Below are 22,721 nucleotides of genomic sequence, written 5' to 3'. Positions count from 1 at the left end.
TTGTGGAAAGTGCAATGTACCTACTGTTATAATGCTGGTACTGTGGGTACCACTCTGCTCCTAAACAACATCTCTCCTGAACAAACCAACTTATAATAAATTCTCAAACTATCATTCTCTAACTCTATGCACTTGAGGCTTACGCAGCTCTATCTTTTTTTGTTTTTTTCTTTTTAACCTTATTCAATCATTTTGGTATTACACATCACATGTATAGGATTCCAGTGTCTATTATCATAATACAAACATTGAAGAATATGACTCCAACCACAGATGACTCTATTTAAATGTCCAAGCTATCCTTCTCAATTCTCATGACCTTCGAGCTCATATAAATCTGTTTTTCTTTTTCGTTACTTTACCCTTTATTTTGGCTCATAGTATTGTTCATCTATAGTTCTAGTAAAAAATTAGGAAGTTCAGTTTATCACTTTTGGTTAAGTTATGATTAATAAGATCTAGATATTGAATTAATCAATATCCATCCCTTTCTAAACCTAACCTACCATAAACCCTATTAGAATAGTAACCATTAGTCGATAATTAAACAATTATATAATGGCTTTTGAGACTCGTTTGGTTCGCGGGAAGAATTTTTCTTCTCAGAAAGTAATTTTCTTGAAAATAACTTCCCAGAAAGTTACTTTCTGGGAATAAAATTTTGATATATTTGGTTGACCATTAGAAGATGACTTATTATAAAGTAGATTATATTTGGATGAATACCTATTTTCCTACAAAAACTGCATAAAATACCTATTATACCTTTAGTAGATATAAAATCATACATTTTTACTCATAAACTTTATATAAATATAAATATTATATTTATATTAATATAAATATAATATTAATATATTATAATATAATATTGGATCATAATAATTTATTGTATTAATATAATACCAATATATTAATATTATATTAACATAATATGAATATTTTAATATAATAAATTTATTAATATAGATATAAATATGATATTATATTAGTATAAATATTATATTAGTATTAATAAAAATATTATATTAATATAAATATTAAAATAATATTAAAATATAATAAATATTAATATTATATTTATATGAATATTAAGATAATATTAATATTAGATTATATTACTATTCGGTATTTCATCCTAACCATCTATTGATATTTTTTTAAATTTTAATTATGAATCTTAAAAAGATATTTTAGAAAAAAAATATCATGATTTTTCATGTCACGGAAAATGCCTAAACCCATTTTTTCTATGAATTTTCACTTCTCATGAAATATGAGAAGTGATTTTCTATAAAAAATATTTTTTTTTACTCTCTCTCCCCTTGAAACTTCAATCAACTAAAAAATATTTTTTTTTTTTTACCTCTCCCTCCACTTCTCATCAACCAAATAAGTCCTTGTTTATTATCCTCAACAGATAAAAGTTGATAAATATACTCCAGTGGTTTGTAAGTCTCTCCCTTTCTCCCATGAGAGTACTCGGTAGGATGTGTTCATAAAAGAAAAAGAGCGTACCGGCGCTGCCCTCGCTTCTGCTTCAAATTTGAAATCGAGCGGAATCTCCCTACAGTCTACACGCGCGACCTCCCGTTCTCCACCTCCCTCTCCACTCTCTACCGACCATAAAATCAAGAACTCAGCAGCTACCTCTTTAACCCATGGCGGACTCCCACCTCGGACCGAATCCCTCCATCTCCCAAAACCATCCCGTTTTGTAGGGTTTCTTCGGCTCTCTTCCTCTTCTCAATCTTGAGCTTCTCCTTCATCGCCATGTCCTTCTCCTCGAGGCGGAGCGGCTCCAGAACCAGACCTGCGGAAGGGAACGAGAACGAGCACGGAAACCCCGCGGATCCCGTTCACCTGCCACCTCCCCGATCCCCTTTGATCTCCATCCAAGATCTGTTCCAGAACCCCAGGGAAGGGCCATCAAGCGAGCTGCGTCTCGCCGATTTTCCTATCAAGGTTTCCGGCGCGACACCTAGATCGGCTCCAAGTACCCCGGCTAGGGGCCTGTCTAGGGTTTGTAGTGGAATTGGGAGCTCGGGAGCTAATAATGCTGGTCATCAGCTGGCGGGGAGAGAGAGGGGTTTCTGTCTAGGGTTTCGACGGGGATACCCGAGATGAAACATTTGGTGCCGGTTGACGTTCCGCATTTTGAGCTCAATGAAGATCCATCCTTTTGGAAGGATCACAATGTGCAGGTCAGACACCTCTCTGCTACTCCAGAAGATATGTTTTGGCGTTCATTTTTATATTACCCCTGACAAGGTGGAATCTTTATGCATTTCCATGCGTTTTGTAATAATTTTGTCAATTACTGTGGCTACTTTTGCAAACTTAGTTTTTTACTTCATGCTCTATTTTGAAGCCTTTGTTTGTTTTGTCCAATTATTGTTTGATAAATTTCTAGCTTTTGTCAGTTTTGCTTATTGAGATCTATAATTCTTTTGGGTTTGGTAATACCTAAGAGGTGTTTTTGGTGAAGGGTGTCAAAAGATTCCTTTTCAATTGATTGCTACTTCTGGCTTTATCTGTAATTCCATTCTAAAACAAACAACTAACAACTTGCCGATGCAATAATATGATGCCAAAGTTGTTTGGTATAGGTCCTGATACGAATCCGGCCAATTAGTGGAACGGAGAGTGCCTTGCAAGGTTATAAGAGATGCTTGGTCCAGGAGAGCTCACAGACATTAGTATGGGCAGGTCATCCTGAAACCAGGTTTACTTTCGATCACATAGCATGTGAGACCATATCTCAGGTTTGCAACCATAGAGAACATTTATAAAATCTTGCGAGTTACCTTGTGGGTATGTCTTGATGGTCTTCCACTTTTTGAACAGGAGAAACTTTTCGAAGTTGTTGGTCTGCCAATGGTGGAAAATTGCATGTCTGGCTACAATAGCTGCATGTTTGCATATGGCCAGGTACGTTTTCTCAACATATTGGTGTAAGCTAAACTAACTACTGACTAATATAGAATTTTTGGATTTTTTGCAGACTGGTAGTGGAAAGACACACACCATGATGGGAGAGATTCGAGAGATGGATAACATCCTCTGTGAAGATTGTGGAATGACACCTCGCATTTTTGAATATTTATTTTCAAGGATAAGGGAGGTGAGGTACTTAGAATACTAATACCTCTCAACTTGTAGGGTTCCTCTTATCAGGTCTTTGTCTGGAAACAGGAAGAAAATAATCGAAGTGGTGAGCAGCTGAAGTATAGCTGTAAGTGTTCTTTCCTTGAGATCTATAATGAGCAGATAACAGATCTCCTGGAGCCTTCTTCAACTAATCTGCAGGTGTGTTACCAAAATATTAAATGCTCTTATCATCTATATTCATTTCTAAAAGGCAGATGATAATAAGATTTTTTACTATAGCTAAGAGAAGACTTGAAGAAGGGTGTATATGTTGAAAACCTAAAGGAATTTGAAGTATCATCCGTAAAAGATGTACTTGAGCTTCTAATACAGGTAACAAACAGCGCCACTATACCTTCTGCCCCTTTAGAATGCCTAATACTTCTTATAAGATGATAAGAAATGTTATTCTGGGTACTTGTGTGCTACAATATCTCTATAGGGTGCTGCAAACCGAAAAATGGCAGCAACCCACATGAACCTTGAAAGCAGTCGGTCACATAGTGTCCTTACCTGTGTTATTGAGAGCCGATGGGAGAAAGACTCCATGACACACCTCCGTTTTGGAAGGTTGAATTTGGTGGATCTTGCTGGTTCAGAGAGGTAAGACTAATATTCTGAGATCAAAACATTTTTTTTATTTACTCATTTATATCAGTAATTGAATTAAATACTTGGATCTAGGCAGAAAAGCTCTGGTGCAGAAGGAGAGCGATTGAAAGAGGCAGCAAATATCAACAGATCTTTATCAACTCTTGGGTAATTATAATGAAATAGTTGATTAAACGTTCATGTTACCATTTGCTTATATGAATAATAGATGCCAACTTCTTCAACCTTCTGGTGTTATCACTGTGTACTTTCTAGCTCCTTTTACATTATCATTCTTTAATGTCTTCACTAACTTGTGTTTCATGTGATTGTATATGTTTAAGGCTGGTAACATCATGCAAGGGAACCCACAATTTGATTGATTATAGTCAATATTCTCAAGTCATTCTGTACAGACTTTTTATACATAGGTGGAATAAGGGTATTATCTCCAACATGCATTCTTAATAAATATGTTTTTTTGCTTTCAGTCTAGTTATCATGACACTAGTAGATATTGCCAATGGTAAAAGCCGTCATGTGCCATACAGAGATTCAAGGCTCACATTTCTCCTTCAGGTTATACCTTCCAACTACTAGATAATGAGTTCTCCTACCCCTTGCCTCTGTTAGATGGCATGAGTACAAATCAGGGCTTATATCATCATCCTAACTGCAGGATTCTTTAGGTGGAAATTCTAAAACAACAATTATAGCAAATGTCAGCCCATCTATCTGGTGCTTATTCTATCCTTCAATTTTTTCATTTTGTTTCATTGAGTTAGAATCTACACAATATGGATAATATATATCTGATTTATTTTTGTTTTGATGCAGTTCTGCAAGTGAGACATTAAGCACTCTGAAGTTTGCTCAGCGTGCCAAACTGATTCAAAACAATGTAATTAGTTGTTGTGTGCCCTAATGCATATAATTACCCAAAATTGAGGAAGTAACAAGAAAATTTTCTTTTTTTCTGAGTTTAATGGTTCGTTCTCCTTCCATGACTAGGCAAAAGTGAATGAAGATGCTTCAGGGGATGTAATGGCATTGCAAAGGCAAATACAAACATTAAAGGTAAAAATCTGTATCCAGAAGTAATTCTCCTTTTAGATGTGCTTCATTGAAGCCAAGCATGTGGACTGCCTGTATAAACAGGATCAGCTGAACTTCCTCATCAAGCATCAGAGTGTTACAAGATCTCTAAATTATCCCTCCCCTGGTCTTGAGCTGGGTAATTCAGGTGGTCTTTTTGATGATTTTGATTCATTAGGGGGAGGAAACCCTAATGCTTTCAGTGATCTAGGTCATCTAAACCAGAAGGTATCCTGCCATCCTTCACATAACCTTTCGATGCTATCTAAAGAGATTTTACATTGATTACTGACTGCAAGTCAACAATGGATCAGATTAAACATCTGGAAACTGCTTTAACTGGTGCCCTCAGGAGGGAGAAAACGGTAGAGGATGAAGTCAGGAGGCTAGAAGCTGAAATTAAGCACATGAATTGTTTGGTATCTGTCACTTTTCATGAGGCATACTGTTCATTTGCTGGAAAAGTTTATTGATTGACATGTTTAAGTTCTATTCTAGGTGATAAATGACACATTTATAAGCTTTACAGAATTTTGAATTCTTTGCACCACTGCCAACACCAGCACATTAGACTTCTTCTTTCACAGTGATAATAATATGTCCATGATTCATTTCCAGTGCTGCTTATCTTATAGGTGCATCAGAGGGAAGATGATGCTCAGCGGACTAAAGTGATGCTAAGACTCCGAGAGGAAAAACTTAGAAGATTGGAAATGCTTGCAGATGATGTTGTGACTTCTGATGGGTATCTCATGGGGGAAAATGCAGCACTATCTGCAGAGATTCAGCTGCTACAAGAAAGAATGGAAAGCAACCCCAATTTGACTCAATTTGCCTTGGAAAATATGAGACTGGTCGAGCAACTTAGAATGTAACTATTAACATAATTTTATTAAGAGAGTTATCTATGTTTTTCTTACTGGATTAGACTCCTGGAATGATGCTCTTTCTTCCTTTTGAATTGGTTATTTGAGCAAATGACCCTTTGCTTGATTGTTCTGATTCAAATTCAGGTTTCAAAACTTCTACCACCAAGGAGAACGAGAATTGTTGTTAGCAGAGGTTTCTCATTTGCGCAACCAGGTCTATCCTATTCCCCTTTAATATTCCAATTCGCTATGGTTGTTTTTCATCAATCTATTTAGCAGCATGCTAAAATTTGCTATAAATGTGCATAGCTCTTAAAAGTTCTCGAGGGAAAGTTCACACCAGTTACTAGAGGGGCAACTCAGGTTAGAATATTTTCCTATGTAAATATATTATGTTGACATTGGCTTTAGTTAATACATGCATATCATGTCATCTGCGACATTATGTTTTGCTATTAATCGGGGTAACATAAGAGGATATAATAAAGTGATTAACATTAATTAAGAGGAAGCCTAGAAAGATTTTATGCATTGCTAATCAAGATTCATAATGACTAGAAAGTTGGAAATAAGCTAGAAGAAATTATGGACAACAAGATTTAGTAGAAAAAGCTTTTATATTTTTTTGAGGTCCTATTTTGTTTTAGCATGACATGTTAATCAATGCACTATTGATTTTTTGTGCAAATTATGGAGTTTTTGAGCTTGATTATTTGAAAAAACATGACAAGAAATTGAAATGAGTTTCTACAACAACTCTAGCAAATTATAAAACATCAAATGCAAAGAATAAAGAACTTTAAAGATTTTGTGAACTTATCACTTGCCAATATTTTGAGCACCAACTGGAAATAGGAGTATAGGTATACTGCGTAATGTACTTAGTACTCTGATGCACCGCAAAATATAGTCTAACACCACACCCTGTGGTCTACCTAGGCCAAGGTGGGCCACTCAAATGCCAGGTAGGAGGTTGGCTTCCATATAGAGGCTGCATAGGTGGGTGGGCCCTAAGCAGAACTGGAAACTTCAACGATTGTGGTCAAACCTGTTTTTCCATTTGTTAGCTTGACAGTGGTTGAGCAGAATAATAGTTCTCGTTACCTCTTAATTTTGTTCATACTTTGTTTTTGACATTTATTGCATTTATTTGGTACATTTTTCTTTTTAATCTTCAGGGGGATGATGCCTCAAAGGAGTTAGACACCTGCAAGAGACAATTGGATGCTTGCCTAGCAGACAATGCTAGACTAACTTGGTAGGCTCTCATTGCCCATCATCCAAATTTGGCATATGTCTCAAACTCTCATCATGCAGTGACAATGCTTTTATGTGCCCAGAATAAAATATTTAACAAGTAGATGAATAAAGTTATGAGCCTAAATTAGGTAGCTATCAACATCTAATTCTTTGCTCAAAAAAATCAGTCTCATTCATTGTTTGATTTTCAGACAAATTGCACTGTTCTTAGATTGCAGATGCTTTGTATTCTTCCTCCATTGTTGTTGACATTTTGAATGATTCTCATTCCATCACTCATCTTAGATACATAATAGGTTTTATTTCCTAGATAGGCTTGCCAACAGGACGTCAATTATTTCTGAATCATATGGAGAAGCTTATGTTAGTAAACTGTGGGGAAAATACAAATATAGTTCTATGAAAAGCCAAAATGACCTAACATCAATAGCTTCTAGCGTTAGAAAGTAATTATGAATTTGCACATATTGGAGGCCGAAGGAAGCTATCAAGTTTCAGTTATATTGCAAGTTTATATCTACTCTTCAGTACATCATGAGACACTTGCAGCTTTTGTTGTTGATGTAAATTTGGTGCTGTAGATTGAACTGTCACAAACAGCATAAACTAATATTCCTTTTTCATGGAAACAAAATCTAAATTTCCTGGCAAACAACTCAATGCTAAAGTTGACATTTATTGGTATTGCATCTTTGGTTGAAACTGAGTTGTTAAGTGGGCCTTCATTGTACATTGATACTTCCTGCAAATGAAGGTTTGTATAACAGCTTACAAGAAGCACTATGAGCTCCAAATATCTCCAAATTAACACAGCAATTATCGTTTTTAGGTCAAATTATTTTTTGTGTGGATGGGTGCTCTAGTGCGACTTGTTCATGCTTGCTTTGCGTGGACAAGGTTTATTTCACTGATGTTTGGAGTGAAACGTTGAGATCTGACCAGCAAATGGAGGCTGACAGGTTATACATTTTGGATATGGTAACTCATTGGGCCTCATAATCATTGTAAAAATCATCATAGATAATTTATTTAAGAAACTTTTACAACCCTAAAAGATATAAAAGGTGAATGGCATCTCTGTGTAGCGCTTTGGCTCCAATTCTTGAGTGGGCAAAGTTCTATTGACTATTGTTGATGTTCTATGCCAACAGGGAAATTTACGATTTGCGTTGTCAACTTAAACAATGTTTGGACTTCGAGCAAACTGCAGTTGTCACTGTAAGAATCATATTACCTATTAGATTTTTCATTGAGAGTATGGTTTCTTCGATGCAATGATTTGTATGGCTACTCTTCAGGTTGGAGATGAGTTTACTGTTAATGATAGGAACAAAGAATTACATAAACAAACAGCGGTAAGTTAACAAATCTGTTTCAAGGCTTCCAACTATAATTTAATAGTGCATCTGTTGGGCTGCCCTTGCATGGTCAAAATAATTTGAAATTATAGTTTTCCAAACTGACTTTTATTGATGGAGCAGACATTAGCTAAAGGGGAGTCTGAAGCTTGGACTGCATTTTACAATCATGCTGACAAGTTTCCACATATAAGCCTGGCTGATGGAATGATGGATGTACCTTCGCAGTTTGGAGACGTTGAAAAGGAGTTGAAGGATGCCAGGGTTTTGATTAGAATTATGGAATCGCAACAAATTCAACTGACTGCACAGCTTGATACACTGAAGCAGGAGAATGACAGGTTCTTGGAACTCTTACAGAGCCAGGTACATGATGAGACATGTCTTAAGAAACATCACAATTATGGTATGCAATTGTCAGAAAAGCTTGGAATTGTATTTAAGGCTTGCCATGCAGACGAAGTCCAAATACCAGAAGACACTCAAAAATTAGCTTTCATTGCAACCTCAGAAAATGTGGTTAAAGATGTTGAGGCCAAAATCATGGATAAGCAACACAAGGATGAACAGATATCAACATGGCAACAAGAGATAGAACAGGTCCAGGAGCAGGTTGAGGTGGAGACAGCAAAAACTATTCTTGCCTTGCAAGAAGAGATTGCTGCCCTTCAGCAAGATGTGCTTTCAAGGAATACCTATGACCTATCTTCAGTAGCAAACTATGAACTCTTGAGAACCAGAAATGAAGAACTTAACAATCAAGTACATATTCTGATGCAAGAAAATGTGAAACTCTCAAATCTTGTGGCTGCTAGAGATGCAGAAACCAGTGCATTGTCTGATGAATGGGAGAAAGCACTTATTGACTTGACAGAATTCCTTCTGGATGGTTGCAAATCACTGGAAGATGCATCTCAGTACATCGAAAGCATTGTCAATTCATTTCCTCAAGGAAATGCATGGATTAATGAACAAGTGGAAAGAGCTATAAAGGTCTTTGTTGAGAAGGAAAAATTAATTGCTGACCTGCAAAAGAGGGTAAATGATGCACAACAAATGGAACTGGAAATGAAGTCGAAGCTGGACTCACTAAGAGGAGCAACTCTTGCTATAACTGAAGTCCAGCAGATTGAGCATGATGAGAATGCAAAAGAACTAATCCATTTAAGAAAATTGTTGGATGAACAAGCATTAAAAATTGAGGAACTAGAAAATGCTGTGAAATGCAAGGAAAATCATATTGTAGAAGCAAGAAAAAGTGCTGATGCTGCATTTCTAGTTACTAAAAAGTTGTTTGCCATGAATGATTCAGAATCTTTAGATGTGCAAATAACCAAATCTGGAATTAACATGCTTCTTGATGAAAACTCTCAGGTAGAGAGCATAAATCAGGCTGAAGGCTCTGATACTACTAAATCTGAAATTCATATACTTTCTATGGATGCCCAGAGAGACAATATTAAAAATAGAATCCAAAATGAGAAATCTCCTCTTTCAGTTGAAGACCCAAGTCTTAAAGCTCAGGAAGCTAATGCTGAAGAAAATTCATGTGCATTGGAAGAACTCAGGGTTCAAGTTGGGATGGCAGTCCAAAGGTTTGTAGATATTAACAAAGTCCTGCATACTTCGTATGCTGATACTGAAAGACATATTGCTGCCATAATATCTGATGTCAACAGTACTTATTCTGCCATCAAGATGTTGTTTCATGACTCAATAAATGATGTTCATGAAATTAATGATAGGATCAGGGAGTTGAAAGTACAAAGAATGACTCTTCCTTCAATAATGATTGAGTATCCAAAATTTGGAGCTCATGCTGATATTAAGTCCACCGCAATGCAGATTATAGTGGATGGCCTGGCCAAGATCAACAAATCTTTGAGTGGCATAAAATCTGGTTTCCTCTTACTATTCAATGCGAGTAAGACATTGTCCATACATAAGGATGGAGACAAACTGATTCCTAATCTTATGGAAGATGTGGAGATAGCCATGAATGCCTTAGTTGAAATTCACTTTCAGTTGGGCATGCTTTTTCATGACAAAGATGCTGCTAACTGTTTGGCACCAGGAATCCATTCAAATGAGCCACCTCATGCTGGGGCAGACAATATGGTTTTAGATGTTATTCCCAAATATCCATCAGATCAGATTGCCATATCGCAACTGAGCCACATGCTGCAAAATCTGGAGGAAAGGATAGAGGAAGTTGATGTAGATCATTGTAGAAATAAAGAGGTAACTTATTTCATTTGTGTGAGTGTGCATGTTTGTTTGTTTTCAATTATAATGTTTTACAACAGTTGCACATCAACATATCATGTTCACTTCCTTGTTGATTCACATAAATTATCATTTGATGCAGGGAGTGTAGGCAGTAGTAATCTGCTGTCCTTTTATTGCAGTTTCTTTCAAGATGGCATGATTACAATCATCAAAAAAGATTGTAGTCATAATAGTTTGATGTTAACTACAGAAACAATCTAGCTGTAGCCTTTACTTGAACGATGCCCTTATAGTTCTCTAGCAATATGGTGATGTAGTACAGTCAAAAGGCCTTTACAACTTAAATTTGGTATGAATTCGTTCAAGAACATGTAAACATGGATCCAAAGGTTGTTTACTATATGGATGTTCAGTATCATTAAGAACCAAAATGCAGTACCCATATACGTCTCATATACTGAAGAACCAAGATGTTGTATGAAACTGCTTGGGACATGCATATGTATCTATACCCTGAAGATGGTTCAAACTACAGACATAAGTTTACACTTACAAGAACTTAGTTGTGGTATAGATCCTGGGAGGAAAAAATGTTGATGAATGTCAGATCTGTGTATGGCATAGATTTGAAGTGGACGTGTAGGTTCCCTTAAGAAGCATCTATATGTCAACTAAAGCTGAAATGTGGTGCAAACTTCATGGTTAGATGCTATGGAATCCAAGTATTGCATGGGTCCTTCGACGAGCAAGTAGCTTGAATATGTTTTAGGCTTATGATTAGGTAACTGAATGACCTGGATGGATCATGTACGACAAATTTTATATAATTGATGCCTTGGGACCAGAGCAGGGTTATACTCATTGAACTAGACAAATTTTTAATTGAACAAAATTAAATGCATGTTCATATATTCTGTAGTTTTTAGTACTTATGTAATGACTATGATATATAATAGTCAAGTACAAAGTATAAACTCCAATGCTTTAATTCTTTTTCAGAGATCATATTTTTAATTATTAGCTAGACTTCTTAGTAGATAATGCATTGTAGCCGAACTATCATAGTTTCCCTGGCACTATGTTAATGGAAGATACTTTAGTTTCATTCATCGGATTTGTGTTACACCATTGTTAGGCATTATTAATTAATTTCATGGAGGAGGATTATATAGTTTGAGGATCAGGATATGCTTTTATTGATGCTCACTAAGTTCTATTATTGGGCAATATATTCATTCACTTATAAGCATTTTCTGCTTCACCAAGTGCCTATCTATACATTGGTATTATGGATCTGGGAATACCTTAATAAAAGTGTGAAATTTGATGTTTAAGGTGATAATGGAGAGGAGAAATCTGAGGAGGAGTTTGTTGAACCTACAAGCCTGATTTTTAAAATAGCTGGAATCACATTTCTTGTGGATTTCTTTATCCCTAAGTACCAAGGATTAAGGGAAAGTGGACTTTCCCCAACACCTGCAACTTTTCCCTCCCTTTCCCAACTTAAAGAGAAAAATGCATCTATGTTAGTGATATGGACAGATGGTTTATCCGGCTATCCAAAAAGACCCAAACTGGTACAGCTTGGTGCCTTAAGGGGCCCTTCTATCTACAGACTGCTTGATTCCTCCAACAATGTCACCGGTTACGAGGATAAGGTAGTAATAAACCAAGCAGTACAGGTATGCATACAACACATACATTTAAGGTTTAGGAACCTCTCAGCATGGTATGTGTTGTACGGCATGATATGATACCAGCTAATGTTACCTTGGTATAAAGTGATACCAGCAAACTTACACAAGAGTGATAGAGAGATTTGGAAAAAATGAGAAACTTTGATATGGTTTACATTGGAATAAGCATAATGTTGGACAGCAACAACAACAATTGTTACCGAACTCTGTAAAATTTATGAATGTATAATAGAACAAAAAAAAAATCCACATGCGTGTATAGATGGTTGCATGTTTGTAGGTATATTTACATAACTTCACAGCACAGACAGCTTGTAATATCAAGTGAAAAAAAATAAAGGTGAATGACATAAAACATTTCAATGACCTAACTATTGCTTTCAGTACTGGAGCTTGTGCTTTTGTAAATCTTGGGAATAGAAACTCCAACGATAGCAAGTGAAGAAACACTAAATGGTAGCACATTACAAGAATAACACGTAATTCTAATATGTGATTATTGATAATCAAATAAAAGTTCTAATATTCCATTGCTTTCAAGTTTCAGAAGTTAAGGCTTAAGATGAGTCATGCATGGCAAGATGCAGAAAAGGAAACAAAGCAGGCAACTGGTTTTCTTCAGAAGTTTGAAAAAGCTCAAGAAACCATGGAAGAGGCTGAGCTCGTGCTACAGGCATTGCTTAAAGCAAATGAAGATGCAAAATGTGAAAGGGATCGGTGGAAACAGGCAAGCCAAGAGTTGCTGGCAGACAGAACTACATTGGTCGAAGAACTACACCGACTAGAGGCCTTAAACTTTTCTGTGGATAACCAAAATCAAAATTTAGAAAAGCAGGTTCATTCTACTATAGCAGAAATATTAGGCATTGCAATCTCACTTAGTGAATCTTTTGTGGAAATGCGGAGGATCACATTAGAGGAAGTAAATGTTATTTGTTCTGACATGTTTTCCTTTGGGCATGAGCTGCTACAATGGATTGGCACCTCAAGATCATGGCTTGAAGAAACAATATCAGAAATAATGGAGAAAGGTTTTTCATTGCTTGTTCTGTGTCAGTGTCACATCGGAGCCTTTTCTGAGCAAAACAAGCATTTAAATGTAGCTTCTCTTGAATACAGCCAATTGGGGTCTTATTCAGTACCTGAGAATGTGGATAACAATCGCATGGATGTCCCAATAGATACCTTGATAACTAAAGGGTTAGCAGACATGGTTGCTCGGAATGACTGTAAACTGAACTTCTTTGGTTTGAGAAACACCGAGGGGGTTCAGAATGAATTTCAAACAGTTGAAGATTTGGTTGTTGGACCTATTGGTAATATGCATACTGTGGATGACGAAACAACAAAACTATCATCAGACCAAAAAGGTACAAAGGACAGAGCTGCAAAGTTGCAGAGAAATCATTTGGACTTGACCCATGATACAGAATTAGTAAAAGGGATGATTGCAAAAATGGCTGACTATTTGGATAATTTTGTTCAGGAGTTGACCTTGTGTGGGGAAGCTCCTATATGTGCAAATTTTCCTATCAGAAAAGGAAAAACTGAATTGCTTACTGTTGCAGGGGAAACAGGGAAAACCGACACGTTGGTATCTTCAGGTGCTTCTTGCTTTGAGATTCATAAGGATTTTGAGCTGAAATCCAGCATATTTCAAGATGATAAGATGGGCATCCTGAAATGTGAGAACGACATCCATGATGACAGGATCAGTGGGGCACAAACAGATATAAAAGTTCTTCTTGTTGACATTGGGCATCTTAAGCATCAATGTGCTCAGTTGATTGCTTCTCACTTGGACTTAGAAAATGATGGAGAATTGTCTCTTTGTCAGTACAACAATGTGCAAAAAAGTTCAGTGAACAAACATAATGTTAAGCTCATGTACGGGGAGAAAGAAGAAACAGGGAGGTTCCATTATTTACAAGCAAAAACTGAATTTGGCAATCAATTAATACAGACACTGAATGAGCTAAGGAACAATTTATGTTATATAGTTGGTCTGGTTCATCCTAGGCTGCATTTCCATGCTTTAAACAAATCGACTGACTCTTTTCTTGGCAAAATGTTTCAAAACATATGCAGCATTGAAGAGAAAATGTACATGCTTTTGCATATAGGCTCAAATGAGGTAAAAGATGTAGTAACAGATGCTTTGTCTCTGAAGAGGGAATCTGCTCGGAAAGACAACATTATAAGAGGGCTACTTTTTGATCTTAGATTGTTGCAAGAGTCATCCTCCAATGTTAAGGACATGAAAGATGAAAGTACAGAGATGGTTACCACTTTGTCCAATGTTCAAAATGAACTTGCCATAAAAACTGCCCAGGTTAATAATATCTTGTCGAGACAAGGCAAGCTAGAAGCTCAGTTGGCTGAAAGTGAAGCTGCACTATCCAGTTCAAAATCTGAATTGGAGCAAGCCCAAAAATTATGTGTCATGCTTACAAATGAAAATACTGAATTAAGGCTCCTGCTTGAAGATGAACATATTAGAAATACTCAAACAGAGGAGCTGTTGGAAGAGAAAAGAACGGTTATAGATGGTTTAGAGAGGCAAATTCTTTCAAATAATTCTTCTGTTGAGGGAATCTTGGATAACTTGACAAGGGTCAGTAATGAGAGAAATCATTTCCAGGCAGAAATAGTGTACTTGAATGATAAACTTGACATGGCAATGACTTTAGTTGATGAAAAAGAAGCCATTGCTGTTGAAGCTCATCAGGTAAGTAATTAATGTAGGCTACCTTCATTCACTTATTTTAAAAGTTACAGTTGTTCTATAATTGAATTTGGGTTGACTATTTCAGGTTGCAGAGTCGAGTAAAATATTTGCAGAAGAGAAGGAAGAGGAGGTTAAAATTCTTGAACATTGCATTCAGGAGCTTGAAGGTACCATAAATGTACTGGAGAGGAAGGTAAGTTCTGCATTTTATAGCTTGACATGGTTTAAAAGAACAGCCATTCTGATGTTATGAGAGCTGTTTCAGATGGCTTAGTAGGACACCTTTATGTCGTATGCATGCACATGCAATAAATATGTAATCAGTGGCTTTCATATAAGCTGTTATCCTCTTACAGCAGCCACTGTGAAACAGGGAAAATGACCAACATTTGATCTTTCTATTGTTCCTTTGGTTAAATTAATACTTTTACATCAGATCCCCATACCATGTATAAGACAATTTCTATACTGTGAAAATTGACATTTGCTACCTTTGATCGGGCACATAATGGGCGTTATCTCTGTAAGTGGATTTCCAGGTGACTATTATCGTAAGATAATTGTTGTCCAAGCCTTGAGGCTTATTTATGACTTGACATGCCTTTGAAGAAAGGATGATTCTTTTCTGGTCTGTGGAGGAAGTTAAGTTTATTATATTTTTAGTTGTAGTGAGGAAGAAAAAAATATGCAAATAGTATTATGCAATCAATTTTTTGCATTTTTCTTCCACGAAGAGTTTCACAGGTTACTCCAGTGCTTTATGTCTTTAGATTGGTCATAGGATTTGAAGGCACATAGCCTTTCTTCCCACTTCTTGAGCTCTTCTTTATTATCTTCATTTGTGTGTCAGTGCTTGTTTGCATAATCATACATCCATTATTTGTATCTATTCCATGTAGAAATATGTCTGTATCTATGTTGAGTTCCCATCATTTCTACTATCAGGTGGATGACATGAAGGAGGAGGTAGAAAGCTATAAGTTAATAAGGAATAATTTAGAGCAGGAAATCCAAGTTCTTACAGACAGGATCCATATGGTAGAAAATGCTGCTGAGAGTTTGATTGCAGAGGATTCAAGTCTTGGAGAAGGATCATCTGAAATACCGAGGTGAGGCATATTGCTTGCATAATTCTGTATTAAACAAGATGGTAAGCAATGTCTTTTGCTTTGTGTTATCAAAGGCTGAAAGGAATTCAAAATGCAGGTGGCTAGATGATAGGATTATTGAACTTTGTGAAGCAAGAAAGCACATAAAGGATCTTGAAATGGAAATATTATATAAAGAAAAACAGGTTCGTCCATACTATGCTTTTAGTTTTGTCATATTTTAGTTCCTCATCCAATTCTCTCTTGTTTTCTCCCTCTTGTGGCTCTAAAATATGCTGTAAATAAAGATCGAGCAATATAGAGAGCATGTCTCAGAGCTGGTCCTGCACTCTGAAGCACAATCATCACTATACCAAGAGAAGGTATGAAAGACAAATACAAGAGAGAACCTTGTGGCTATTGCAATATATAGATTTGCTAATTTCTCTTCATGCAGTTCAAAGCATTGGAGGGTGCATTTTCTGAGGTGAAAGCCGATGCATCAACTTCCAATCCTTCTGAATCACATGCAGCAAATAAAATGGAGAAAAATTCAGTAAGGGCAAGGGGCTCTGGCTCACCATTCCGATGCATATCAAGTTTGGTTCAGCAGATGAACTTAGAGAAAGATCAAGAATTATCTGTGGCTCGGCATCAAATAGAAGAACTAGAAGCGTTGGCAGCTAATAGGCAAAAAGAGGTAAAATTTGTGGTCTTACCAAATATTTTATTTTTTGGAAAGTCAGAATTCCTCATTAATAGTTACCATTATATGTAGTTTGTCATGTCCCAAATCTGGAACATGACACGGCCATGCTATCATGGAGTATAGCCCACAATGATATGAAGCCAGCTATAGAAATCTGTATGAAAATCCATCTCACATAAAATATTAAAAAAAAGTGTCAGCCTACCATCCGTTAGATAAAGGAACATACAATGATACAAAGCTTCTAAATCCAAAATTCAAATGTTCAAAAAACCATAACCTCAAAAATCCATAAAGTCAGCAATTTCAAGTCCATATTCCACTAAATAACTAAAATTCTACTACAAAAGCCTCCAAGGTTTCTAGGACAAACTCCTAGCCTAGATCATTTCCCACTCCTAGCGACCTTATTCATCTAAGTAAGCAAACCTCTCACTATCATATCGGATCAAGCATAAGTTTTACATAACTCAATAAGTGATTTTCACTGAAAATAGAGTATTTTATGGTAACAATACAATAAGCCAATTCATAAAACCAAACATGTTTTCATATATACATAAATTACGCCAATTTCATAAACATGGTTCTAAGTGTATAACATAAATAAAATCATAAATCATTTGTCATTTAGCCATACCATGGTTCAAAATATTACTCATAGATATTAATACTAAGACCACTTTATACTCATGACAGGGCTGTAATCAATAAAGTATCTTGATTTATAGCATATTTGAACATTATACTTGCTGGCTAGGTCATATGGAACTAGTTTTGGATGTCGATCTTTCTCATTTCTAGGGGTCGTATACAGCTATCTAAAACCCTTTAAAATATTTAAATTTGTTGAAAAACATATATAAATAAGTTGAAAAGCATTGACTGGCATTATAGAGTTCATAATTCATAAACAAGTCACTAATAGTAAAACAATCATGGAATCATTCATTTCATAACAAATACAAATTTTCATAATTAAAAGTTCATGGTTCATAAACAAGTCATTAACATTAAAATATTCATGGAACCATTCTTTTCATGATAAAATATGATTTTCATAATATCATATGCTCGATCCTTAATTTTAAGAAAAATATAGAATTATCCATGCCAAACATTATTTATAATTTTTATAGAATCTCAAGAATTGAGAATAACCAGTAGTTTAAAAACTAGTAAGGAGTGTAAGGGTTACTCACCTCTTTCACTTTGAACCCTAAAATTCAACTGACCAAATCAACCAAACCTATTCAAAGCTATTTAAAGCCCAATTAATTCATATTCAACAATTTCAATGGTAGTAAAATTTCAAGAAAGAGAAAAAGAGCCTGGTTGGCTGGGTGATGATGTCCAATGGCTCAAGGAAGGTCAAATCTAAGTGACTAAATCATTGGATCATGAAGTAGAGACTCAATCAAGGTAAAGATTGTATGATATGGATTGTCATGGTGGGTTTCAAGGATGCTCGATAAATATGAGATTGTGAATTTGACACGTTGCCCGATACCATAGTGATCCTAGGCCCATTTATCGAGGTCGACCTGCATCCATAGTAAAGAAGTACAAGACCCTCCACTGGGGTTCATAGATCCATGGAGAAAGCGAGTGAGGAAGACGAGAGAAAGAAGGTAGAGAGAAAAGAAGGAAAGCCCTTTAAAACCTCTCAAAATAAGAGAAAAAGGAGGAAGGCGGTGGCCTTGTGGTTGTGGTGGTGTTTAATGGCCAAGGACTGGCGATAAGGGTAGTAATGAATGGCCTAGGAGTGCAAACGAGTCAAGCCACTTGTGGACTACTCGAGTCCAAGCTCGACTCGATTCGGTTATTATCAAACTCGAGTAGCTCGAATAATATTTCGAGTCAAGCTCTAGTAGTAAGACACTTGGCTCGAAAGCTCTCAAGTCTTCTCGAATTTATATATTTTTTAATAATATTATTTTTTTATAATATATATGTTAATATATATATATTATTAGTAAACTAAGGTTTGATTTCGAGCTTGAGTATGGCTTGGTTGATATTTGAGTCGAGTCAAGTCGATCTCAAATTTTGCCTATTTTTCATTGAGCCGAGCTCGAGCTTGGAATATTAAGGCTCGATTGATTTGAACCTGTGTATTTTGAGTTGAGTCGAGCTCGAGCTCTCAGCTACTCGACTCTACTCGGCTCGACTCAATTGCACCTCTAGGATGGGCAATGGATGACAGAAGGTGGCTATCAGTGAAGAAACAAAGTGAAACAATGCCTAATAGTGTCTTTGGATTCGATTGAGAATTAGAGAAAGTAAAAGAGCCCATGATTGGCTGATGGTGGTGATTGAAGGCCACAGCCTTGGCATCATTTGTTGGCTGCAAGTGGCCGGTGGCGACATCAATAGTGAGGAAAACAAAGAACCGTTCGAAAATAAGGATGGAAACAAAGTCTTTCCTGGTCAATTTCGAGCAAATTCTCAGTTGGAATAGACAAGAGAGAAAGGGAATCAATGGAAAGGCATCAATTCTTTGCTTTCAATGAGATTTGTGCTTGCGATCTGATGGGCACAATAACAAGGCACGGTAACATGTGTGGGCATAAGAGAGGAAAAGAGGCGGTGCTCTGTAGTGGAGGATCTCGAAGGGGAGATGAGCATCTCTTATAGAGGAGCGCTTGGGTTATGCTCGAGTTCGGCGTCCCCGCTTCCTACCTTGAGTTGTTGGAGAAGGGAAAGAAGAATCCTACTAGGAGTCTAATTGTTGGCCTAGCATGTGAGGAGCACATGCCTGGCCTATATTTTAGGCCAAGGGTGAGTTTGGGCTAGTCCAAGCGGACTGGGCCATCACATACTTCATTATAGTTACCAATTACATAGTGACAACAAAAACTTGTAAAAGAGGGCATCAAGCTCCTGCCACCATAAGGTCTATCAAGCATTAGATGTACACAACCTTAACCCATGTGCGGAGAGGCTGCTATCATATTTCAAACCCATGACATTTAGGTGACAATGGAGCAATCTTATCATTATACCAAGGCCCACCCTCAATAGCAAAAATTTATGCATGGAGAAATCCTTTTAAAAATGCTTCTCTTCTACAGTGTTTTAATTCTGCCCTTCTATACATTACTTTTCATTTTGTATGTATAGTCATATAGCTCAAAAAAAAAAAAAAAAAGCTAACAATTCATTACAATATAAGCTTAGCTGCATAATCAATATTTTAGTTTTTGCTACATGGCAACTGCCCTTCTATATTATATTACATGTTCTTCTCTTGGTGAAAGTTTGCCTTTACCTGAAATTTGGCACCAATTCAAAGGGCTCGAGAGTTGGGCATAAAACATTCTCAGACTCTCAGCATATGGATGGGATGAGGTGCATTAATTTAGTTTCATTTGGCTTGATTTGTGCCTTCAAATTTGTAATTAACTCTTATCATTTTTACAAGTTCGTAAGAAACTATTAAAATTGCCTACAGTAACTTTCATTGGCCTTACTAGATGCACCCAAGATCAAATTTTTGATTCATAAAAAATTCATTCATATTTCCTACTTCTTTAATTAATTTGTTTGTTTGTTTGCTTTGAGAAACAGTTTATGGGACCATATGTTCATCAGATCTCGTCTCATGAACCTTTTCTCTAGATATTTAAATACCTATACTTTTTGACCAGCAATTCCCTTTGTCATGTCTTGTCCACCCTGTAACTTATATACTGTAAAAGTTTTGGAAATAGCATCCTATATCTAGGTGCTATCTTGTCACTAATCACTATGTTTTATTTTGCTAAGAGTGCAGTTATAAGCATGTTGAATTCTGTGATGTTATATTTTGTTCAGGTTTGTATGTTAACTGCACGACTAGCAGCAGTAGATAGCATGACTCATGATGTAATTAGGGATTTACTGGGTGTCAAGTTAGACTTGACCAACTACGCTGTAAGTGAATTTAAACACTGAGAAGTTTGTTGAGCCTTTTTTGGTTTTAATTATTAAAGACATTTCTTTTTTTGGAATTCTAGAACTTAATTGACCAGGAGGAGCTGCAAAAACTATTAATGACTGCTCAGCAACAAATTGAGGAAACAAAAGCTAAGGTAAAAGCTTAACTAAATGATTTGTTCTACTCTTCAACACTCTTTTCTTAACCTTTCTTTGTGTCAAACTAGGATATGGAAATCCTGAATCTGAAGAAGCAAATTAATTATCTCCTTGAGGCGAGGGACGGGTGAACCTCTTTTTTTTCTCCTTCTGTTTTTCTCTTTTTAATAAACAACTACTCTTATTATCTTCTTGCAGTGTTCTCATATTATCTGGCTTTGAGATGACTGATGCTTTTATATATCTATCTGAGTTCTTATATAAAATTAAACCATGACCACTAGAAAAATTATCATAGGATTTTAGTGAATCAAATCTAAAACCATCCACCATTTTTTCCATGTTTGTTGCCGATGGTGTTTGTCAACTTTTATGTAATGATTCCATATATGCTTTTTTTTCCTTCAAAACTAATGCATTTCAGGGACTTTGATTTGCAGTTTGGCCGAAGAAGTTAATCAAAGAAAATCTGACATACTTGCAAACCAGGTGTTGATTGAACAGCTTCAGCAACGAGATCAGTTGCTTACAGCACAAAATGAGATGCTGAAGGTGCAGATATTTGTTCAGCAAGTCATCTATAACCCCTTCCTTCCAACAAGTTCTAATGTTGTCTGCTTGCATTTGCAGATGGATAAAGCCAATCTCCATCAAAAGATTGCAAAGATGGATAAAACAGTGAAGTCACTAGTTGGATCATCGAGCATCCAAGACCATCTACGGCATCCATTAAAGACCAAGGTATGATTTTAACAGCTGGGTTTCTATAGTTGGTTTTATGTTTTCCCAATCTGCCAAGTGCTGGTTTTTACAACAGGAGAGTTCGCAGAATGTTGGCTTGGAGGATCTTGGCAATAGGCTGGCTGAATCGGACAAGCTTATCTCACATGCAAGAAAGGAACTTGCTCGTTATCACAAATCTAGTAGCAGGATGCCATTTGACCAATATCAGTGAACAAAAAAGGCTCATCGGTCAACGATTAGCGACCATCAAGTCCTGAGATTTTGTGAACTGTAAAAAGTTGTGTTTATAGTCTAATAAACAAGCCGGTCCACGCGTGACTTACCTTTCATTTTTTATGAACTTAGATCAGCAGCGACACGAAAGGCCGTTTATATAATTTCAGTATAACAAATTTATCTATAATTTTTTGTACGAATCAAATTTGTGCATTTTACATAAATCAGATACCATGTCCTTCTGTCTTCAGCTTGGTAAAATTCAAACAATTGATGCCTATATTCTGCATCTTTTTATCCAAACGAAGAGAATGCAAGAGCTTTTTGTGCTCGTGTAAGGCAATTGGTACCAAATAACATGCAAAGAGCGAGTCTTTTATTTTGTGAATATCTTTTCTCCAATAATCAACCATGACATTTTATTAACGAGATGATTTTGATTAAAATAAAAGAATAAGTAACTTAGGAGGCTTATTAGTCCCCATGTTTGATGGAAAATGTCAAAATCAGTGAAATAGGTCCCCGGAGCGAGTTTAAGCGATGCAATTAGTTAATCACATGGATGGAAAAAGGTGGTCCGTATCCTGTATTTTACTTGCCAGCAAGGCTAGACTGCTAAAAAATGCAACAGATTCTTAAATGGTTATCAGCGTAGAGTGTTAGGCCTGGATGCATATGATCTTAGCCACAAACCATCTTATCATGGACCCCGCATTTGAATCAAGCAGAGCTGCTGTATTAACTATTAAGTGGGGAATGGTGGGCAATATTGGAGTGGGAAGGATTAACCTGGCATGCTCTTGTAGGTGATGTCCTTTCCACGTAATGGGCCAGCTGGTCTGAGTTATCAAGCCAAGGAAAAAGGAATCCTGTATGGTGCATCCATTTAGATACTGAACATTATCTCTAG

General features: G+C 36.4%; 1 protein-coding gene across 1 annotated transcript; it reads left to right on the top strand.

Moving 5' to 3' along the window:
- Nucleotides 1-1,626: 1,626 nt before the first annotated feature.
- On the top strand, nt 1,627-22,112 carry LOC105045108 (kinesin-like protein KIN-12E). The gene is given in 35 exon segments (XM_073257584.1): nt 1,627-2,089; nt 2,092-2,204; nt 2,610-2,765; nt 2,848-2,931; nt 3,005-3,124; nt 3,196-3,309; nt 3,391-3,483; nt 3,593-3,753; nt 3,835-3,909; nt 4,233-4,320; nt 4,421-4,479; nt 4,579-4,642; nt 4,753-4,818; nt 4,900-5,064; nt 5,151-5,255; nt 5,472-5,707; nt 5,850-5,919; nt 6,015-6,068; nt 6,884-6,963; nt 8,117-8,183; nt 8,264-8,320; nt 8,447-10,564; nt 12,791-14,977; nt 15,063-15,170; nt 15,923-16,086; nt 16,184-16,271; nt 16,374-16,448; nt 16,523-16,765; nt 20,591-20,689; nt 20,773-20,847; nt 20,920-20,978; nt 21,292-21,403; nt 21,482-21,592; nt 21,669-21,800; nt 21,802-22,112. Coding segments are annotated over 35 exon segments (7,965 nt in total). The 5' UTR covers nt 1,627-1,773; the 3' UTR covers nt 21,853-22,112.
- The last annotated feature ends 609 nt before the right edge of the window (nt 22,113-22,721 follow it).

The sequence above is a fragment of the Elaeis guineensis genome, chromosome 5, assembly GCF_000442705.2.
Source record: "Elaeis guineensis isolate ETL-2024a chromosome 5, EG11, whole genome shotgun sequence".
Lineage (NCBI taxonomy): Eukaryota > Viridiplantae > Streptophyta > Magnoliopsida > Arecales > Arecaceae > Elaeis > Elaeis guineensis.
Note: the sequence above shows the minus strand (reverse complement) of the source record. Positions and strands in the feature narration are given on the sequence as shown.